Source organism: Lepus europaeus, chromosome 18 (assembly GCF_033115175.1).
Source record: "Lepus europaeus isolate LE1 chromosome 18, mLepTim1.pri, whole genome shotgun sequence".
NCBI classification, from domain to species: domain Eukaryota; kingdom Metazoa; phylum Chordata; class Mammalia; order Lagomorpha; family Leporidae; genus Lepus; species Lepus europaeus.
Window position 1 is genome coordinate 65,146,095 of NC_084844.1, and position 20,876 is coordinate 65,166,970.

At 36.8% G+C, this 20,876-nt stretch overlaps 1 protein-coding gene across 1 annotated transcript; it reads left to right on the forward strand.

Moving 5' to 3' along the window:
• The first annotated feature begins 337 nt into the window (after window positions 1-337).
• On the forward strand, window positions 338-5,698 carry LOC133746910 (zinc finger protein 883-like). Its single transcript, XM_062175138.1, has 3 exons — window positions 338-407; window positions 3,146-5,012; window positions 5,563-5,698. Exons 1-3 carry the CDS (start codon window positions 338-340, stop codon window positions 5,696-5,698), a joined length of 2,073 nt encoding a protein of 690 aa, XP_062031122.1.
• The last annotated feature ends 15,178 nt before the right edge of the window (window positions 5,699-20,876 follow it).

Consider the following 20,876-nt stretch of genomic DNA (forward strand, 5'->3'; position numbering starts at 1 on the left):
GTCAGTATTATCCCCCTTTCAGCCTGTTATGTAATCCCCTTGACAGATATAGCCCTTTTGATCTGAAACTCTTCTTTCCCTCTAGCTTGGGCATTTTTCACAGCTTTCAGACAATAGTTTGACTCACTACTTAATGCTTCTAATATGATTGTCCAAATGTTCAAGTCTAAAATGAAACCGCATCCTTCCTTCTTCCTTCATACCTGTATACAAGATACACAACTTTTAGTGTTTGTTTTGTGACAGAGTACATATGTTGACCAGAGGTGTTCTATTGCAGGTGATGATAGGATTTGAAGACCTGGCTGTGTATTTCACCTGGGAGGAATGGCAGAACATGGACAATGCTCAAAAAATCTTGTACAGAGATGTGATGCTGGAGACCTACAGCATCCTGTTCTCCTTGGGTGAGTGACACCCATCACATTCCCAATGGTAATATTTTTTTGCTCTTTGACAAATAAGTAAACACTTTATAAAGTATCTTATTTGGAAGGTGTAGAATTTGAGAACATGAATAATCTGAATTTCTAACATCAAGAAAGTATTCAGATTGGTACCTTTGTTGCAGAGCACCTGGACCAAGCTGTAGTCTTTTAAATAACCCAAGATTGTGAGTTCACAAAATCTGACATTGTTTCCATTAATAGGGCACTGCATGACCAAACCTGACTTGATCTTGAAGTTGGAGCAAGGAGCAGAGCCCTGGATGGGGGAAGAATGCCTACCTCAGAGCCTTCCAGGTCAGTCTTCACATAATGGGCAGGGAGGCCAAAGTAGGAGCAGTGCAGTAGGTGTTGACTGATGCTCTTTCCATGAATTTTTCTCAAATCTTTATCCTGATGACAGCTGGATTTGTATATCCGGTATTCTAGAATATCTAGGGATACCAATGCCTGTCTCTTTTTTTCTTGGTGAAGATGTTCTTTGAATTAAAAAAAAATTCCAATGCTTTTCTGATATTTTACTAAGGTTTTTTCCTAGGTAGATTCATTCTACAAATTCTAACTTGTCATTCTCCACACTTTCATACCTTTTCCTTCATGCATTTATTAATTCCTTCAGTGGTTGTTAATTGCACAGTTATACAAATTTTTTTCTTACTCATTGCTCATGGTTTTGGCCAGGCACAGACCTTGCTATTTTAAGCATCTTATAACTGAACCAATAATTATGTGCTCTCTTTCTTTGCCTCTTTTTCCTTTTGTTCTTTCCCTAGGCCTCTCAAATAAATAAGAAAATGATAGGTTGTTGGAAACATTTGAGGAGTGAGCCTGTGGCTGGCAACCCTCTCTTTTATTCTCTTTGTGCCTCAATCCTTGTCTCTTTGGCTTTGAAGTAAGTAAATAAATGAGTAAATGCTAAAAGATGATCAGGAGTAAGCCTCTGTGCTGTGACATCAAAAATCATAAATCTAAGCATGAACTTGTATAGGAACATGAAAATAAGTGATCCTAGACTCACCAAGAAATTCATGAGTTTCTCAATCCCAAGGTCAACTAACCTCATAGGTTCATGTTGAATGGCTCATATTTGTTTGGGAGAAGAGTTTGAATTATGAATTCTTATTTTTCATTGTCATTGAAAATAAGAAACTGTAAAAACAGCATAGGAAATGAGGTTCTCTGTGGAAATAGGAGACAACTAATCAAAAGCCTCCAGAAACTTAAATTATCACAGAGGAATGTTTATAGAAAGAATTGAGAGGTGGCCAGCGCCGTGGCTTAACAGGCTAATCCTCCACCTTGTGGCGCTTGCACACCGTGTTCTAGTCCCGGTCGGAGCACCAGATTCTATCCCAGTTGCCCCTCTTCCAGGCCAGCTCTCTGCTATGGCCTGGGAAGGCAGTGGAGGATGGCCCAAGTGCTTGGGCCCTGCACCTGCATGGGAGACCAGGAGAAGCACCTGGCTCCTGGCTTCGGATCAGCATGATGCGCCGGCCGCAGCGGCCATTGGAGGGTGAACCAACGGCAAAAAGGAAGACCTTTCTGTCTCTTTCTCTCTCTCACTATCCATTCTGCCTGTCAAAAAAAAAAAGAGAAAGAATTGAGAGGAGATTACCACAGCTGGTGTTTTCAGAATGAGTTAGAAAAGACATTTCAAAGAAAGTAAACACACCCTTTGTTGTAGAAACATATTCCTTAAACTGGTAGGGAGTTTATACCCAAGATGGTGTACTGTGGCTTTTCTCTACCAGTTGAAAATATGAGAAGCTGAAGATGTCAGATTTACTTAGGAATATGGGGAAGCTGTCATAAAGTGCAAACAAAAGAGTTTTTCATTTGAAAAATCCTACAAATGCTATTTCCTAGGGAAGACTAAACATGAGGCAATCATACATTCAAATACTGCTCCTTAAATGTGGTCCTGTTTAGAACACAAAATGCATTTCATTCTTCTTCACCTTAAAGTAAATGATCCAGTAAAACTTTCTCATATTTCTACCTGAAATATTAGAGAAGCACAAAATACACAATTTTTATAAATATAAACTGGAGCAAAAGCACAAGGAAAAAACTTGTTGCTAGGCAATGGGTGAAAATTTTTGCTAAATATTTGTCCATTCATTGAAATCTTGTGTAGTTGTTCATCTGTGTGAAAAGCAGAATGACAATGAGAGAAGAGAGATCTTTTAACTCACTCTGCAAATGACTGCAACAGTTAGGTCTGACTAGTCTGAAGCCAATAGCCTGGAATTCCATCTAGTCTTCTGTGGTGCACCACAGGGTCCCAAGCACATGAACCATCATCTGAAGCCTCCCAGGTTACAGAAGCAGAGAGCTATATGCAAAGCAGAGAGCTGTATTGTAGGCAGAGGAGTCAGGTCTCAAACTGGCACTGCTTTGGGATGCAGGCATCCCAAGCAATGAGTTAATACATCTTACTGCAAAAGCCATTCTGCCATACCTGAATAGAATTCAGGTAGTGAACAAGATCATGATTGAACTTTTGGAGACCTATTGATGCAATTTAATATATTAAGGAGAAAAAACATATAATGATCATAACTAAGTTTCTCATATTAATTTTGTTAATATCTTATGCCATTTGAATACCAAGTAACTTAATTCTATTTACATAAGTTAGCAAGGAGAAAGTTATATGTGATTCAGTGAAGTGGTTGTTTGTTTTTTTCTCATTTCAGTTGCTGTGAAAAGGGATGACCTGGTTAGGACCAACCAGGAATGTCAGGACAAAAGTCTGAATCTTAATGTTAAGAAAAATAACAATACATCAACTCCAAAGATAGCTGAATTAAGAAAAACATTTAATTTAAGTTCAAGCCATATTCCCAAACTAATTATCAGAAAGAGAAATTATTCAAGAATTAAACCCGAAGAATGCAATGTATGTCACAATGTGTATCCCCAAAGTGGGTCTGATCAACTACAAGCTGAAGAGAAATTTGATGCCACTAAGGTACCTGGGAACTCTCTCCAGTTCTATGAGCCTCTTAGTCAATGTCACAAGATTCAGACTGTGAACCAGACATCTGAGCATATTGGACAAAGTGAAGTCTTCACAAGGAAGGTGTTCTGTAAATCTGAGAGGGTTTGTAAGGGAGAAACCTGTAATAAGTCAACTATCACTGTTGGAAAGGCAACTCAAATAGTAAATACTTTCCATGAAAGCGCTAACCTCAGTGCACATCAACAAACCCACATAAGAGAGAAATTTTATGAATATATTAGGTATGTGGAGCCTGTTATTTACCAATCACATCTTGCCATAAATCAGAGGCCTCATTTAGAGAAAAAACCCTATGCAGGTAAACCCTGTGAAAAATCATTCAGTTGTAATTCCTGCCATAGCATCCATCACAGTACTCACACACAGGGAAACCCCAATATGTGTGTTGAATGTGGAGATACCACTCACCAGGAGTCAGATTACATTAGACAACAGAAAATTCACATACAGATGAAACCTCATGAGTGTATTGATAGTAGAAAAGCCTCTTTCCCAAAACCATACCTCATAACGGAACAGAGAATTCACACAGAGGAGAAACCTCATGAATGTAAGGACTATGGAAAAGAGTTTTTGAACAAGTCTGACCTCAGTAATCAGCAGAGAATTCACAAAGGGCAGAAGCCTTATGAATGCAATGACTATGGAAAAGCCTTTGGTCAGAAGTCAAACCTCACAATGCATCAGAGAATTCACACAGGGGAGAAACTTTACGAATGTAATGACTGTGGAAAAGCCTTTGGTCAGAAGTCAAACCTCACAATGCATCAGAGAATTCACACAGGGGAGAAACCTTATAAATGTTTTGACTGTGGAAAAGCCTTTGGCCAGAAGTCAAACCTCATAATGCATCAGAGAATTCATACAGGGGAGAAACCTTATGGATGTAATGACTGTGGAAAAGTCTTTGGCCAGAAGTCAAGTCTCATAATGCATCAGAGAATTCACACGGGAGAGAAACCTTATGAATGTAATGTCTGTAGAAAAGCTTTTGGCCAGAAATCAAGTCTCATAATGCATCAGAGAATTCACACAGGAGAGAAACCTTATGAATGTAATGACTGTGGAAAAGCCTTTGGCCACAAATCAAACCTAATGATTCATCAGAGAATTCACACAGGGGAGAAACCTTATGAATGTAATGACTGTGGAAAAGCCTTTGGCAATCAGCCAGACCTCATTAGACATCAGAGAATTCACACAGGGGAGAAGCCTTATGAATGTAATAACTGTGGGAAAGCCTTTGGCCAGAAGACAAGCCTAATAATGCATCAGAGAATTCACACAGGGGAGAAGCCTTATGAATGTAATGACTGTGGAAAAGCCTTTGGCCAGAAGTCAAGCCTCAGAATGCATCAGAGAACTCACACAGGTGAGAAACCTTATGAATGTAGTGACTGTGGAAAAACCTTTGGCCAGAAGTCAAACCTCATAACGCATCAGAGAACTCACACAGGTGAAAAACCCTATAAATGTAGTGACTGTGGAAAAGCCTTTGGCAATCAGCCGAACCTTGGCAGACATCAGAAGTCACACAGGAGGTTAACCCTATTAATGTAATGACTGGAAAATACTTTTTCCTGAAGGCAAGTCTAGTAATACATCATAAAACTCACACAGGGGAGAAACATTATGAATGTAATGAGTGAGGAAAAGCCTTTGTAAATATGTCACAACTCAATGTGTCAGAGAACTAGCACAGGAGAGAAATGTCATGAGTGTAATGACTGGAAAAGCCTTTTATAAAAAAACACAACTCCTACACGCCAGAGAATTCACACAGGTGAGAAACCTCATTAAGCTAATGACTAATGGAAAGGCTTTTGGCCAAAAATCAGACCTCATTGAACACCAGAGAATTCATACAGGGGGAAGCCTTATGAATGTAAAGAATGTGGAAAAGACTTTGGCAATAAGAGAATTCAATGCACCAGGGAATCCACAAGGGGGAGAAAACTTATGAATGTAATGACTCAGAAACTTTTTAACTATAATTCAGCCCTAATTGCACATCATATAGGGGAAAACCCTTTTGAATATAGCGCATGTGAAAAAGCCTTTACCTGGACGTCATACCTCTTAATACATCAGACATTACATGGGGAAAAACCTTATGAATGCAATGAATGTTGGAAAGCTCTTTGACAAAATCACGCCTTATCAGAGAATTCACAAGGTAGCAACTTTTGAATGTAATAAATGTAAGAGATCCTTTTGTCAGAAGTAATGCCTCACAACACATCATGGAATTCAAATAAAGGAAAGAGTTTAAGAATATACTGAATGTGGAAGAGCTTTTTCCCAAAATCAATGTAATTTTTGTGACAAAGCCTTTTGTTAGAAACCATGCCCCATACAATTGGGACTCATGTAAGGGAGAAAGCTAATGAAAGTTATTAGTGTGAAAAAAAGCCATTCATCAGAAATCAATTGTTATAATCAAAGAATTCACAAAGGGGGTTTCTTACAAGTGTAATGAATGTAGAAAAACTATTTTCCTGGGATTCATGGTTACACTGATACAGAATTCAAAAAAGAGGATCCTTCAAATGCAGTAAATATGAGAAAACCTTCAGCCAGAAATTAGATATCAGTAGACATCAGAGAATCCAGAAAGAAAAAAAAAATGTAAGGAATGCTTAAAAAAATCATCTCCTATAAATCAGTCTTCAGTTCTCAAGAAGTGACTCAGAAATGAGATTACCATAAGTCATCTCTCAGTAGTTAACTGAGAACTCACCAAAGGGAAAATCCTTTGACTGTAATGCAATTGGAAAAACCTTTACTGTAAGGCAAACTTCTGCAAAACTTAGCAAGATTACAGGGAGAAGTCTCTGAAAGTGTCATGTGTCTAGAAGAATTCTTAGATACAACCACACCTCATCAAATGTTAGGAAATTCACATGATGAATTGTAATGGAGATGGGCTAACCATGCTTCCACGTGTAAACAGTTGCAACAGTTGATTCAACAGTTATTGTAACAGTTACTTGGAATATCTTCACCAATCACAAAGTTATTGTTGTATAGCAGTGTTATTGCCTGCCTAGGATTCTTTCTCCACATTATTGTAGTATTGTAGTACAAATAAGTGATATGACCACAGGCATGTGAACTGACACATGTTCCAGCCATAATTCCATACTCCAGCCCTGGGTGATGAGTGTTTCATCCAGTATATAGAATGAGCCTGTGGTCACCTGTATACTCATGTGAACTTCCAAGTTATCTGTGTGCATTTCTGGATTATACTATACTACCTGCCGTCTGTTTGTATATTCAAGTAGGAGTTTTTGCACACATCACCCTCACTCTATAATGGGAGTATCTCAAATCCTATAAATTGCAAGACTTTATCTCCTAAGATTTTCTGTGTTACTGAGTGTGCAATCCATTTTAAATATTTCATTTATGATCCCCTATTTTATACTTTTCTTCCCTTAATTTCTTGCCCAGAGACAAGAATTTGGGTTGTATTACTCCCTACTGCTAAAATTGACCCTCAGTTTTATTGAAAATGTGTGTTTTTATCTTTTCCCAATTTACACAGTCCTTTCTGGATTTTAATCAGATTTACATTCAGTTCAGACCTCAGGATATACTTAGGATGGACAGTCTACCCAAGTTGCATGACCATTCCATGATAAATGGGCTACAAATGCTATGATGATCATCTAACTGTAATGTCCCTTTTATTTCCCATTTGGAGGACAATCCTGTATATCATCCTTCCACCTCCATTACTGCCCATTAGAAAAAGCTCATTGTCCCTGTCCAAGTACTTCAGCTTCTTTCAAGTCTTCATCAAATCAAATCTTAGTATAATCAGAAATTTAAAAGAAAATGAATGGTTGGCAGTTTCAGTGAAAGTGATTTGCTGGGCTGCTATTTTGTCTGGGTTGGCTTCCATCTTACTCAGAACTAATTTTCCATAATATTGTATGGCTGAGGATTTTTCTAGGCCCCCAACTAAGTTGGTGCATTTCTCATGGAAGGTGGGAGTATTATGTCCAAATACTTTATATATGTGATTGTATTAAAGACCTTTGCATTGTGTTACTGGGGTTTTCCATGTAGTCCTGGCTAGAATCACATGTGTGCTCACAATCCAAAGGCAAAAGGAGGTTTATACTCAAAGAAAAAAATTAATGTCATCATGAAGGCAAAGATAAAAGTGATGTAATCATAAAGACAGAGGCTACCAGAAGCTGGAGTTGGCAATAAAAAGATTATTCTGTAGATACTGGCTGGAGCACAGACCTTACTCCCTGCATTTCAGTTTGAGCCAAAAAGAGTGATTTCACTTTTATCCTTCAAATAGTGACAGTATACATTTTCCTTTTTTTAAGTCATTAAGTTTGTGATCATTTTTGACAGTAACAATAGGTAGCCAGATTGTCTTGCTACCAACCTGGAGGTGACTGAAATTTCATGAAACATGAGAACAATCTGGTGGTAGAAGTCAAAAAACTGATCATATCTGGGAAACTTGACAGAAATTTGCTAGTAGGGTCAGCAACAGATGGATCAATTAGCTCCCTGATCCACATCTAAGTATTAATACATGAAAATTATTTCCTTATAATTATTGTTGTTGGAATATAAATAATGTGGTGTGCCTCTGGAAGTCATTTCTTAAGTCTGGATGGAATATGATTCTTTTGGTTTATTTGTTTTGTGTCATTTTTGCTTTTCCAATGTTTCTAATCACTGATGCCTCAATAAATTTCTTTCTTCTAAAGTTCATTGTGATATATGTTATTTACAAATAATCCTCAGGGACAGGGAAAGGACAGTTATTGTCAGAAATCCACTAATTTCTTTGAATTTTTGTTTTGGAGTTCATTTCCTACATGTGTTATAGGTTCTATTGACAGAGGCACTGGTTAACTTGCTGACTGATGATGGAATAATTTCTTATGTCAAGTAATTGTACATTTTCTGGCTTGGAGTCTTGCTTTCCTCTATACTTAAGGAGTCTTCTTCCCTATGGGCTTTGTTTGATTATCTATGACTTGATCAGGGTGGGAGATATTTTGACCTCCTTGGATTTCTTTCCATCTTAGTTTTGTTTTCCTTCAAAACAAGGCTGAGATAGGAGTATATATGAGGGTCTTATTTGGAACCTCATGCCAGATGAAGAGTGAGGGCATAGAAAATGTGAGAAAGGGAAGAAAGTTCACAGAAGAAATGCAGGTTAATTGGTAGCTAATGTGAGCCAGCTGGTCTCCATATCACTTTGAACTGTATCCAGCCAAGAATTTGCTATCAACTGATGTGCTTAGATTTGGAGTCTGAGGCCATTGTGTATTACTGGATATTGTCTTTGAACTTTTTATAGCCCTGTTAACTTGAGTGAGCTTTAAGAGAGCCTGGCATAGTCAAACTAGATGAATGAAAGAGCTTTGTGCATTTGTTATAGAAAAAAGTGCCTGGTGATGAAGAACAGGTCATACAGGGCCACTTAACAGAAACACAGCCACAAGACTGGAGGAATGAAATGTTGTGAACAAACATTATATTATGGATTCAAGTTTAAGATTAGTTGATTTGGAGAAAGATCTTTGGTGTAGTGTTTAATAAAGCACTTGGGATGTCTGAATACCTAGATTCAGCTTCACTTCTGATTCTAGTTGCCTGATACTGCACATAGTTGGAGGTACCAGGTGATGGTTTAAATATTTGGATCTTGTGGAAGACCACATTGAGTTCTAGCCTCCTGACTTTAAGCGGTGCTGATTCTAGTCCCAGCTGCTCCACTTCTGATCTAGCACTCTATAATATGCCTAGGAAAACAGCAGAATATGGCCCAAGTGCTTGGACCCTGCATCCAAGTGGGAGACTCCAAAGAAAGCTCCAGGTTCCTGGTTTCAGAACATTTCGGTTCCAGCCATTGAAATCATTTGGGTATGAGCCAGCAGATGGAAGACCTCTAGCTCCCTCTGTCTCTCTGCCTTGTCCTTCTCTGTAACTCTTTCAAATGAATAAGTAAATTTTACAAAAACCAGATGGTTACATAAGTTTATTAATTCCTATCCCATTAAGATAAAATATCAGTCCATGATTTCTTATGTGTCTGCCCTGGGTGGGCAGTTCTGAGGGCCCAACAGAGAAGATTCTCTGGGTGGGGTCAACCATGGATTCTCAGGAATGGCATTGTACAACCATAAATCCAGAGACTAGATATTGGATAAATACAGAATTTTCAAAATGATGTATAACAATTTAACCCATCAAATTTTCACATCAGATTTGGACTAATCCATTTGGGATATTTGAGGGGCTTGAATACTAGTATAGACTTATATCTTGTTCTCTAAGTTTCTATGTGCATAAAATATTTTATCATGAGAGTAAAAATGATAATCTCATATAGAAGTCTTTAAATGATTTATTTAAAATATACAAATTGCTGTACTTCATATATATAGATTCAGGAACATAGTGATACTTTCCACCCTGCCCTCCATAAGCACATGTGCCCAACCTTTTCCTCCCCCCATCGCATTATTATTTTTTTTTACAAACATCTATTTTCAATTTGTTATACTCGTGAAAATAACCATCCTCTAAGTAAAGAGTTCAACAAATAGTATGAAGAAAAAACACAAAAGAACACTGAACCTGAACAGTAGAGACAAAGACTTAAAAATCACTGCAAGGGGCTGGCACTGTGGCACAGCAGGTTAAAGCCCTAGACTTCAGTGCCAGTATTCCGAATGGGCACCAGTTCGAGTCCCAGCTGCTCCTCTTCTGATCCAGCCCTCTGCTGGTGGCCTGGAAAAACAGTAGAAGATTTCCCAAGTCCGTGGACCACTGTACCTGCATGGGAGAACTGGAAGAGGCTCCTGGCTCCTGACTTTGGATCAGTTCAGCTCTGTGCATTGAGGTCATTTTGAGAGTGAACCAGTGGAATAGAAGACCTCTCTCTCTGGCTCTATCTCTCTAAATCTGTCTTTCATATAAATAAAATAATTCTTGAAGAAAAATCACTGAATTCAAAATGTCAACTTCACTCCTATAGATTACTTTTTAGTTACTCTATTACTTACCACAGATCGGAAATAATATATGATATTTTTCTTTTGGGGACTGGCTTATTTCACTAAGTATAATGATTTCCAGTTGCATCCTTTTTTTTCAGACAGCAAAATATCACTTTTTTAACAATGTGTAGTATTCCTTGGTGTATATATACCACATTTTCTTTATCTAGATTTCAGTTGATGGACATCTGGGTAGATCTCTTATCTTAGCTCTTGTGGATTGAGTTGCATTGAACATGGGGGTACAGATAAATTTTTCATATACTGATTTGTTTTAATGTAATTGCACCAGTTTGCATCCCCATCAACAATGGATTAGGATAGATTAGGATTTTTTTTCCTTCATCCTGGCCAGAATTTGTTGTTTCTGATTTCTGTATTGGAGCTATTGTAACTGCAGTGAGGTGAAACATCATTGTAGTTTGATCTGCATTTCTCTAATGGCTGGTGATCCTGAACATTTTTTCATGTGTTTATTGCCATTTGAATTTCCTCTCTTGAAACAAAGGCTGCCCAAGTCTTTAGTCCCCTTTTTAACCAGGTTATTTGTTTTCTTCTTGTTATATTTCTTGACATTTTGTGTATTCTGATTACTAGTTTGCAAATGTTTTCTCCCATTCTGTCAGTTGCCTCTTTATTTGGCTGAGTTTTTTCTTTGCAGGGCAGAAGCTTCTCCACTTGGTGTAATCCCATTTGTCAATTTTGGCTTTGATTGCTTGTGCTTTTGGGATCTTTTTCAATAAGATTCTTCCTCTGCCAATGTGTTGCAGAGTTCCTCCAATGTATACTCTAGTAATTTGATAGTATTTTGTCATATCATAGATTTAGGTCTTTGATCCATGTTGGATGGATTTTTGTGTAAGGTGTAAAGTAGGGGTCTTGTTTCATACTTCTGTATGTGGAGATCCAGTTTTCCCGGCATCATTTGTTGAAGAGACTGCTCTTGATTCAAGGATTTATTTTAGCTCCTTTGTCAATGATCAGTTAGTTGCAGATGCATGGATGATTCCTGAAGTTTCTACTCCTTCCATTGGTCTACACATCTCTCTCTCTCTCTCTCTCTCTCTCTCTCTCTCTCCCTTTTTTTTTTTTACCAATACCAATACCAGGCTGTTTTGATTTCATCTCGCTGATCTTTTGTATTTTTGGTTTCAATCATGTTTATTTTTCCCTAATATTAATTATTTATTTCCTCCTAGTGATGTGGAGTTTGTTTTGTTGTTGCTTTACTAGGTCCCTGAGATGCATTGATAGCTTATTTATTTGGTATGTTTCCAATTCATTGATGTAAGCACCAATTGCTATAAATTTCTCTCTTAACCCTGCTTTTGTTACATCTCATAAGTTTTGACATATTATCATCTTCTTCATTTGTTACTGGATTTTTTTGATTTTTTAAATTTCTTCTGTTACCTACTATTCATTCATGAGCATGTTGTTCATCCTCCATGTATTCACATATGTTCTCGAGCTTCTTGAGTTCTTGATTTCCAACTCCATTCCTTTGTGGTATGAGATGATGCATGGTATTGTTGAGATATGCTTTATTGCCTAGCATATGATCTATTCTAGAGAAAGTCCCATAGACTGATGAAAAGAATGAGTATTCTTTAACTTAGCAATGAAAAATTTTGCAGATTTCAGTTAGATCCATTTGGTCCCTGGTGTCAATGAACTGTCATTTCTTTGTTGATTTTCTGTCTAGTAGATCTGTCCATTGATGAAAGTGGCTTGTCAAAGTCCTCCATTACTATTGTAGTCTTTGCTTCTCTTTGAACTCATTAATATTTCTTTTTAAATTATTCTTTTAAATTACCAGGTACCTTATAATTGGACTTATATTCATTTACTGTAGTCACAGTTTCCTGTTGAGTTGATCCCTTAATCATTATAGTGTCCCTCTTAGTCTCTCTTAACAGTTTTTTAAAAGTCTATTTTGTCTGATATTAGGATTTTTATAACTGCTCTTTTTTGCTTTCCATTAGCATCAAATATCATTTTCCAGTCTTTCAGTTTCAGTCTGTGTGTGTCTTTGTTGGTGAGCTGTGATTCTTGAAAGCTACATCTTGTTGAGTCTTGGTTTTTAATCTTCTATATGTTTTAACTGGAGAATTGAGGCCCTTTCATTCAAGGTTATTACTGATAAGTAATGATATGGCCCTGAGATTTTTCCATACATACTCTAATTGTTTACTTTAGATTTATTTTGTACTTTACTGGGAGATTTTTTGTCTTCCCATTTTTTCATAATGATGAATATCTTCCTGCATTTCTGTGTGTAGCATATCCTGAAGCATGTTTCATAAGGCTGGCTGAATGGTGACAAATTCAATTTCTGTTTGTTATGAAAGGTCGTTATTTCACCTTCATTCATAAGTGTTAGCTTTGCAGAGTCCGGTATTCTGTTCTCATTTTTTTCTCTTAAAACTTGGACTATGTATCTGCATTCTTCTTTAGCCAATAGAGATTCTGATGAGAAGTCAGCTGTGGGTCTAGTTGGAATGTCTCTGAAAATAATCTGGCATTTCTCTCATGCACAACTTAGAAACTTTTCTTTATGTTTTATTGTTGAATGTTTCACTGCAATGCACTGCGGTGAAGATCTTTTCTGGTCATGACTATTAGGAGTTCTGTATGCTTCCTGTACTAGGACATTCTTTTCTTTCTCCAAACTGGAGCGTTTTTCTGTAATTATTTTATGGAAATGCTTTCTAAACCATTCTCTCCACTCCTTCAGGAACTCCTAAGACCCATAAGTTGGGTCATTTGATTGTACCCTTTAAATTTCCAAACAATTTTTTTAAATTTTATTTAATTTGTACAAGTCTCATGTATTTCATATATACGTAGAGAGAGATAGAAATAAGAAAAATAGTGACACTTCCATCCTACCCTCCCTCCTGCTCCTGCTCCAACTGTTCCTCCTCCCTCACTTATTCCCACACTTAATTTTTACAAAGATCATTTTTCAGTTTACTTTATACTCACTCATAAAGGTTGTTATACTAAATCATTTAACCCTACACTGAATAAAAGCTCAGTAAATCGTATGAGGAAAAAATATGTTGCTGTTTAACAAAGCATACAAGGGCTTTAACAAATCAAAAAATCTCAAAATTTCCATTTTACTCAAATACATTTTATTGTAGTTATCACTGATCATGGAAGATGTATGATACCTGTCTTTTGGGGACTGCCTGATTTCACTAAGTATAATGGTTTCCAGTTGCATTCATCTTATTGCAAAATACAGGATTTCATTTTTTTTTTACTAGTAGGTAGTGCTCCATAATATATATATATACCGTAATTTCTTTATCCAGTTTTCAACTGATGTGCATCAGGGTTGATTCCATATGTTATCTATAGTTAAGTGAGCTTCAGTGAACATGGGGATACATATAACTCTTTCATATGCTGATTTCTTCTGATTTTTGAAAATTCCAAGGAGTGAGTTGGCTGGATCCTATTTTAGGTTTTTATTCAATTTCTGAGGTATCTTCCTGTCTTCCTTAGTGGCTGGACCTTTTGCATTAGGATACATTTTTCTCTGCATCCTTGCCAGCATTTGATGTTTGTTGATTTCTGTATGTGAGCCATTCTAACTGGGGTGAGGGGCCCTCTTTAGGGATTTGATTGGCATTTCCAAAATGGTTAGTAATCCTGTCCTGAACATTTTTAACTGTTTGTTGGACATTTGATTTTTTTTCAAAAATGTCCATTCAAGTCCATTGCCCATTTCTTAATTGGATTGTTTGTATTGTTGTTGAATTTCTTGATATATTTATAGATTCTAGATATTAACCCTTTATCACTTACATAATTTGAAAATATTTTCTTCCATTCTATCTGTTGCCTCTTCACTTTGCTGAGTGTTTCTTTTGCCAATCAGAAGCATCTCAGCTTGATGTAATTCCATTTGTCAACTTTGATTTTGATTGCCTGCATTTTGGGGGTCTTTCTCAAGAAGTGTTTGCCTCTTCCAATATTTTACAGAGATTCCCCAATGACTTAGAGGTATTGGGTTGTATATTGATGTCTTTGATCCATTTTGAGTGGATTTTTGTGTAAGTTGTAAAGTAACTTCATACTTTTCCACATGGAGATCCAATTTTCCTGGAACCATTTTTAAAGAGATTTTTCCTTTTTCAAGAGATTTTTTAGCTCCTTTGTCAAAGATAAGTTGATTGTGGATGAATGGATTGAATTATGTAGATAATATTCTGTTCCATTGGTCTGTTTTTCTGCCAATATCAGGCTGTTTTGATGGTAACTACCTTGTGTACGCCTTAGCATTTGGTATTTTGATACCTCTAGCTTAGTTTGTGTCATATAAAAGAGCTTAGCTATTTGAGGTCTCTTGTGTTTCCATCTGAATTTTAGCATAATTTTGTTCTACGTATGAGAAGAATGTCATTGGTATTTTGATTTAGAAATATGAATTGCTTTTAGTAGTATGGACATTTTAATAATATTTTTTCAATCCATAAACATGGAACATTCTTCTATTTTTTGTGTCTTCTATTTCTTTATTTAATGTTTTTTTAATTTTCATCATAGAGATCTTTTACATCCTTGGTTAAATTTATTCCAAAGTAACTGTTTGTAGCTATTGTGAATGGGATTAATCTTAGAAGTTCTTTCTATACATGTCATTGTCTGTGTATACAAAGACTTTTGGTTTTTTTTCTTGTGTTGATTTTACATCCTGCCACGTTACCAAAGAGTTTTATGAGTTCCAAAAATCTCTAAGTGGAGTCTTTCAGATCTCCTATATATAGAATCATGTTGTCCACAAATACAGATAGATGGAATACCTCTTTTCCAATATTCATCCTTTTGATCTGTTTTTTTTTTCCTTTTTTGCTTTATGGCTATGGCTGAAATTTCCTGGACTATATTGAATAACAATTGTGAGAGTGGGCATCATTGTCTGGTTCTGGATTTTAGTGGTAATGCTTCCAACTTTTCCTCCATTCAATAAGATACTGGCCGTGAACTTGTCATAAATTACCCTGATTGTGTTTAGGAATATTCCTTATATACCTCATTTGTTTAAGGTTGTTATCATGAAAGGGTATTAAATTTTATCAAATGCTTTATTGACTACCTATATGATTTTTTCCTTCAGTACGTTGATGTGACAAATCACACTGATTGATTTGTGAATGTTGAACCATCCCTGTATTACAGAACTAAATCCCACATAGTCTAGGAGAATAATCTTTCTGATGTGTTGTTGGAATCGATTAGCTAGTATTTGGGGAGGATTTTTGTATCTATGTTCATCAGGGTTATTGTTCTATAGTTTTCTTTCCCTGTTGTATGCTTTTCAGATTTAGGAACTAAGGTGATACTGGCTTCCTAGTTGTTTCACAGAAACAACTTCACTTCATAGTTCACAGAAACATGGTCATCAATACAAAAAGAAGGTAGCCGGCGCCGCGGCTCACTAGGCTAATCCTCCGCCTTGCGGCGCCGGCACACCGGGTTCTAGTCCCGGTCGGGGCACCGATCCTGTCCCGGTTGCCCCTCTTCCAGGCCAGCTCTCTGCTGTGGCCAGGGAGTGCAGTGGAGGATGGCCCAAGTCCTTGGGTCCTGCACCCCATGGGAGACCAGGATTAGCACCTGGCTCCTGCCATCGGATCAGCGCGGTGCGCCGGCCGCAGCGCGCTACCGCGGCGGCCATTGGAGGGTGAACCAACGGCAAAAGGAAGACCTTTCTGTCTGTCTCTCTCTTACTGTCCACTCTGTCTGTAAAAAGGAAAAAAAAAAGAAGGTAAAGGAAGAAAATCTCTCAGTAAAAGATCACAGGAAGTTCAAAGTATATATTAGAAATATCTTGAAAAAATTGCAGGGCAAAGTCACTACTTACCAATAGTCAAGTTGAATGTAAATGGCCTCAACTCTCCAGTTAAAACACTTGGACTGGCTGAATGGATTAAAAAACAAAACCCATCTATTTGCTGCTTACAAGAAACACATCTTTCCAACAAAAGTGCATACAGACTGAAAGTGAAAGGTTGGAAAAAGATATTCCATGCCAACAGAAACCAAAAAAAGAACTTGTGTAGCCATCTTAATATCAGAGAAAATAAACTTTAACACACACAAAAAAAAACTGTTAAGAGAGACAAAGAGGGGCACTATATAATGATTAAGGGATCAATTCAACAGGAAGCTTTTCATAGTATTTCAGAACACTTTATCCAAAATATTTACAAATCAAGTATTATGAAAGTATTTCAGTGGCTGTTTGAATCTTGAATTTGTTCATTTTATTAACTTTTAATAGGATGAGGAAAATCAGTAATATATATATGCTATCATCTGGTTAGAAGACTACTTTGGCTCATTTCTAGGATGAGATAATACAGTGCTAGAGAAGAAGCCTCCTGTGTACAGTCTCCAATGGTTACCACTGGCTTTCTAAGGAACTTTCAACAGTTCCATCATCTGCACAGTTTATGTATTCATGATTATTTTCTACTCACTAACAGAAATTTTCAACCATGAAGCCTAAGATGGACAGTGGAAGAGATTCTTGGGTTTTCAGAGTTTCAGTGACATAAGTAAACTAGGCACTAAAGACCTTGGGAGATAATTAAAGCAGTAATTGGGAGAACAATAGCTTTGTGCTGGTCCATTATAAATATACCAAGGGGCTGGCACTGTGGCATAGTGGGTAAAGCTGGTGCTTGCAGTGCCAGCATCCCATAAGTGAGCTGGTTCAAGACCTGGCTGCTCCACTTCCAGTCTAGCTCTCTGCTATGGCCTGGGAAAGCAGTAGAAGATCGCCCAGGTTCCTTGGGCCCCTGCAATCAAGTGGGAGACCCCCAAAAATCTCCTGGCTCCTGGCTTCAGATCAGCAAGCTCTGGCTGTTGCAGACAATTGGGGAGTGAACCAGCAGATGGAAGACCTCTCTCTCTCTCTCTCTCTCTCTGCCTCTTCTCTCTCTGTGTAACTCTGGTTTTCAAATAAATAAATAAATCTTTACATGCTATATATATATGTATAAATAAATGTAATATAAATATCGATATCGATATAGATATAGATATAGATATAGATATAGATATAGATAGATATACACACACACACACACCAAGTAGAGGAAACTGACTAGAAGTTTCCAGTATCCTTTTATAAGGTTGGCTTGCAAAAACCTATTCTTTTTTGAAGAACCAACAAGAATTTACTAAACACAGTGTGGAATATTCCACCCAAATGGAAATATATACATTCACCTAGCTCATGTCTTGGTCAATCCACTTGATTACAAAATGGAATTTCTTGTTAACCAAATCACAAAGATTTAATGAAAAAGTGACTGGGTTAAAATACTACAACATATTTGTACAACAATCAGACAAATAGAATACAGGTTTTTAAAGTAAATTTGCCTGTACACTGCAGAATTCTAGAGGCAGACAAGATAATAATATTTAAAAAATAGTGTCAATTATTTTCCACATCACCAATACAATACTTCTTCAAGAAGTGAATGTATATAAGTGTCATTGCCATGAAAATGGAATACATCAGGATAGGAGTGTAGGAACTATTTCAACACATTAAATACTTATGGGTATGCATTCTTAAATATCTGGTAACCTAAATTTTGGTGAAAAGTTGCACATTAATAATTTATTTCTAATTTCCAGATTCATTGCTGTGATTTGGGACAAGCAAAAGAAAGTATATAAGGAGAGGCATGACAGCTATTAAGAAAAGGCCTATTTGACTGGGGACTCATTCCAGGTAGTGGGGTCATGGAAATCCCAAAAGCTAACCACACGTCATCATGGGTAAGGTATGATCCGAGAAGCCTGATCACTACCCATTAAAACATGTATTCCAATCAAACAATGGAGAAATAATAGTGAGATAGAAAAGTAGAATCTGTTAGCCAACACTAGGCATTGAGTGCTTCCATCTAAATTCTCAGGAGGTTCCTCTTCTTGGATATGTTAACAGAAGACATCTTGGTTACAAAATATTTGCTTTATTTAGTACTTCTGCAAAAGCAGCTACCTGAGGTTTACCATTTTCTTTGGACTATTGAAACATAATAACTATGAATTACTTTTGGTACATGTCAAGCAACATGAATATGAGAGACAAAGAAAGGAGAGATCATCAGAAGTATGGTTATGTGGGTGCTGATAAATGTGTACTAGTAAATAATACCTTACACTCATTGAAAGTAAGATTTCACTGATAAGAAATAATCACTCTGTACTATAAATATGAATATTTTATATGAATAATAAAAGTTTAAAAGATGATTATAGATTGCCCTGTTTACCCTTAAAAATAGATTTCAAAGCTGAATAAGGTATGTCTTTTCATAAAAGCAGATTCTATTGACCATTGTTTATAATGGTGAGTGCCTGAGAGTTAAGCTTTCTTCTCTCAAAGTTTCTCCATGGAATATATATCTACAATTTCAAAATGAACAACTCCTCCTGGCAGAGGTATGCGACCACCACTACAAGAAAAAACAATTCTTGGGAAAGGAGATGAGTATTCATAATTCCTTGATGTTAATCTAGTTGTTTGATCACTACAATTTCATTTACTATTTAAATATATAGGCCCTGAGACCTAAGTATTGGTGGTACAATTACTTCTGTGGTCTGAAATAAAGGCACTTGGGCTGGGAAGTCTCTTGAATGTCATTGATGGACAATTACAGAAGCTGAAAAGAAAAAGGAGCCGGTCAATTCATACCTTATGCAGAGAGTAAATGTGAGATTACCTGTGGGCCAAGAATCAGCTTCCCCATGATATTACCACACAAGTTTGCATCAACCTGATTACAGAATCGATGTCCACCCTCATTTGATAGGAACAAGAGTAAGAGCAGAAGCTTTATGAAACCCTTGAGTTCACCTCTACTTAGTTCATGGCAGAAACCAGAAGGAGAAAATGAAGTTTAAGTCTAGATCTTACAAATGTAATTATTTTTTTCTTAGACGTATGGACAGAGGAACAAGTGGAAAGATGATCACATGGATTTAAACACTTTCTAGATAAGCAAATACCAGACAGTGCAAATTTAAATTTGCAGAATGATTTTGGAAAACACACACCTTATTACCCAGGTATATTATGTGAATAATTCCACTAGAACACTTTGCCTATATGTGGAATAGTATTCATTGATGGCTAACAAGTTATTTTCGTTAATGAGATCAAGCATCATTTTAAATAATCATACAGGAGCTCCCAAACAAATATTAGTTTTTAAAATATTTTCAAATGGAGTCCTTTTGGTTTTTACCCTGCTAAAGTATGTCATGAGTAAATGTGGGTTCTATAACCACAATGCACTCAGAAGAATTAAAAAATAAAGCTGCAGATGTTCTTGAATTTCAATTTATCCATTACAGCACAGTTTTTAAAAACACAAACTGATAAAATCAGCAATTAATAAATAATCAGAATCCCTCACAGGTGTCATATATGTAGACCTGAGTTCTGCTGCAATCACTCTGTTCCCAGGAGGCTGATTATACAGGAAATACATAGATCACCATTTTTAGTACCTAATGGGGATATATAGCATCTTGTGTTATGTAGCCACATCTTCCCATGATGGTAGCAGTACAGGTCACTGGGAAGCTCTTCTGGGTTAATGTGAGAATGAGCTCCTCTATACCAGCTTTTTCTATTTCATGTAAGTGTCATTTTTGAAGAAATTTGTGCATCATTTACCTTATATTTTTCCTCTCCCTATCTGTAGAGTTTTTATCTCTTTCACAAAAATTTATTCTTTCATCAAAAAATCCTTTCACTGAAAGTAAAATATCATGCTCAGATTTTTACTTTTACATGGAAAAGTTTCTCAAAATTTTCTCTAGATGTTTTTGGTAGCTTTCTCATTAGTAGTGGCTAATACCCAATTATATCAGTTTGATAGTTCATTTCTGGCACTGTATTTTGTTCTATTTCTAAATTTTTGGATTCTTTTTATTATTCTTGATATATGAGAGGTATGCATTATCACAGTCACCATATGGTTTAAGTTTTACTTAGAAAAGTACGTACAATATTTTTGAGAATACCATCCTCTTCTTTGAATATGAAAAGTAGGAATATATTATTTATTGGGGAAATGTACTTGTGCTTTAGCAAAAAATAATATTTGTGGCCGGCGCTGTGGCTCAACAGGCTAATCCTTCACCTTGTGGTGCCGGCACACCAGGTTCTAGTCCTGGTTGGGGCTCGGAATTCTGTCCCAGTTGCCCCTCTTCCAGGCCAGCTCTCTGCTATGGCCCGGGAGTGCAGTGGAGGATGGCCCAAGTGCTTGGGCCCTGCACCCCATGGGAGACCAGGAGAAGCACCTGGCTCCT

Bases quoted from the DNA above. Each gene is read 5' to 3' on its own strand.
- LOC133746910 (XM_062175138.1), top strand. From the start codon at position 338: ATGGACAATGCTCAAAAAATCTTGTACAGAGATGTGATGCTGGAGACC. The intron at 408-3,145 runs GTGAGTGACACC...TTCTCATTTCAG, and splicing joins CAGCATCCTGTTCTCCTTGG to TTGCTGTGAAAAGGGATGAC. The intron at 5,013-5,562 runs GTTAACCCTATT...TTAATACATCAG, and splicing joins CATCAGAAGTCACACAGGAG to ACATTACATGGGGAAAAACC.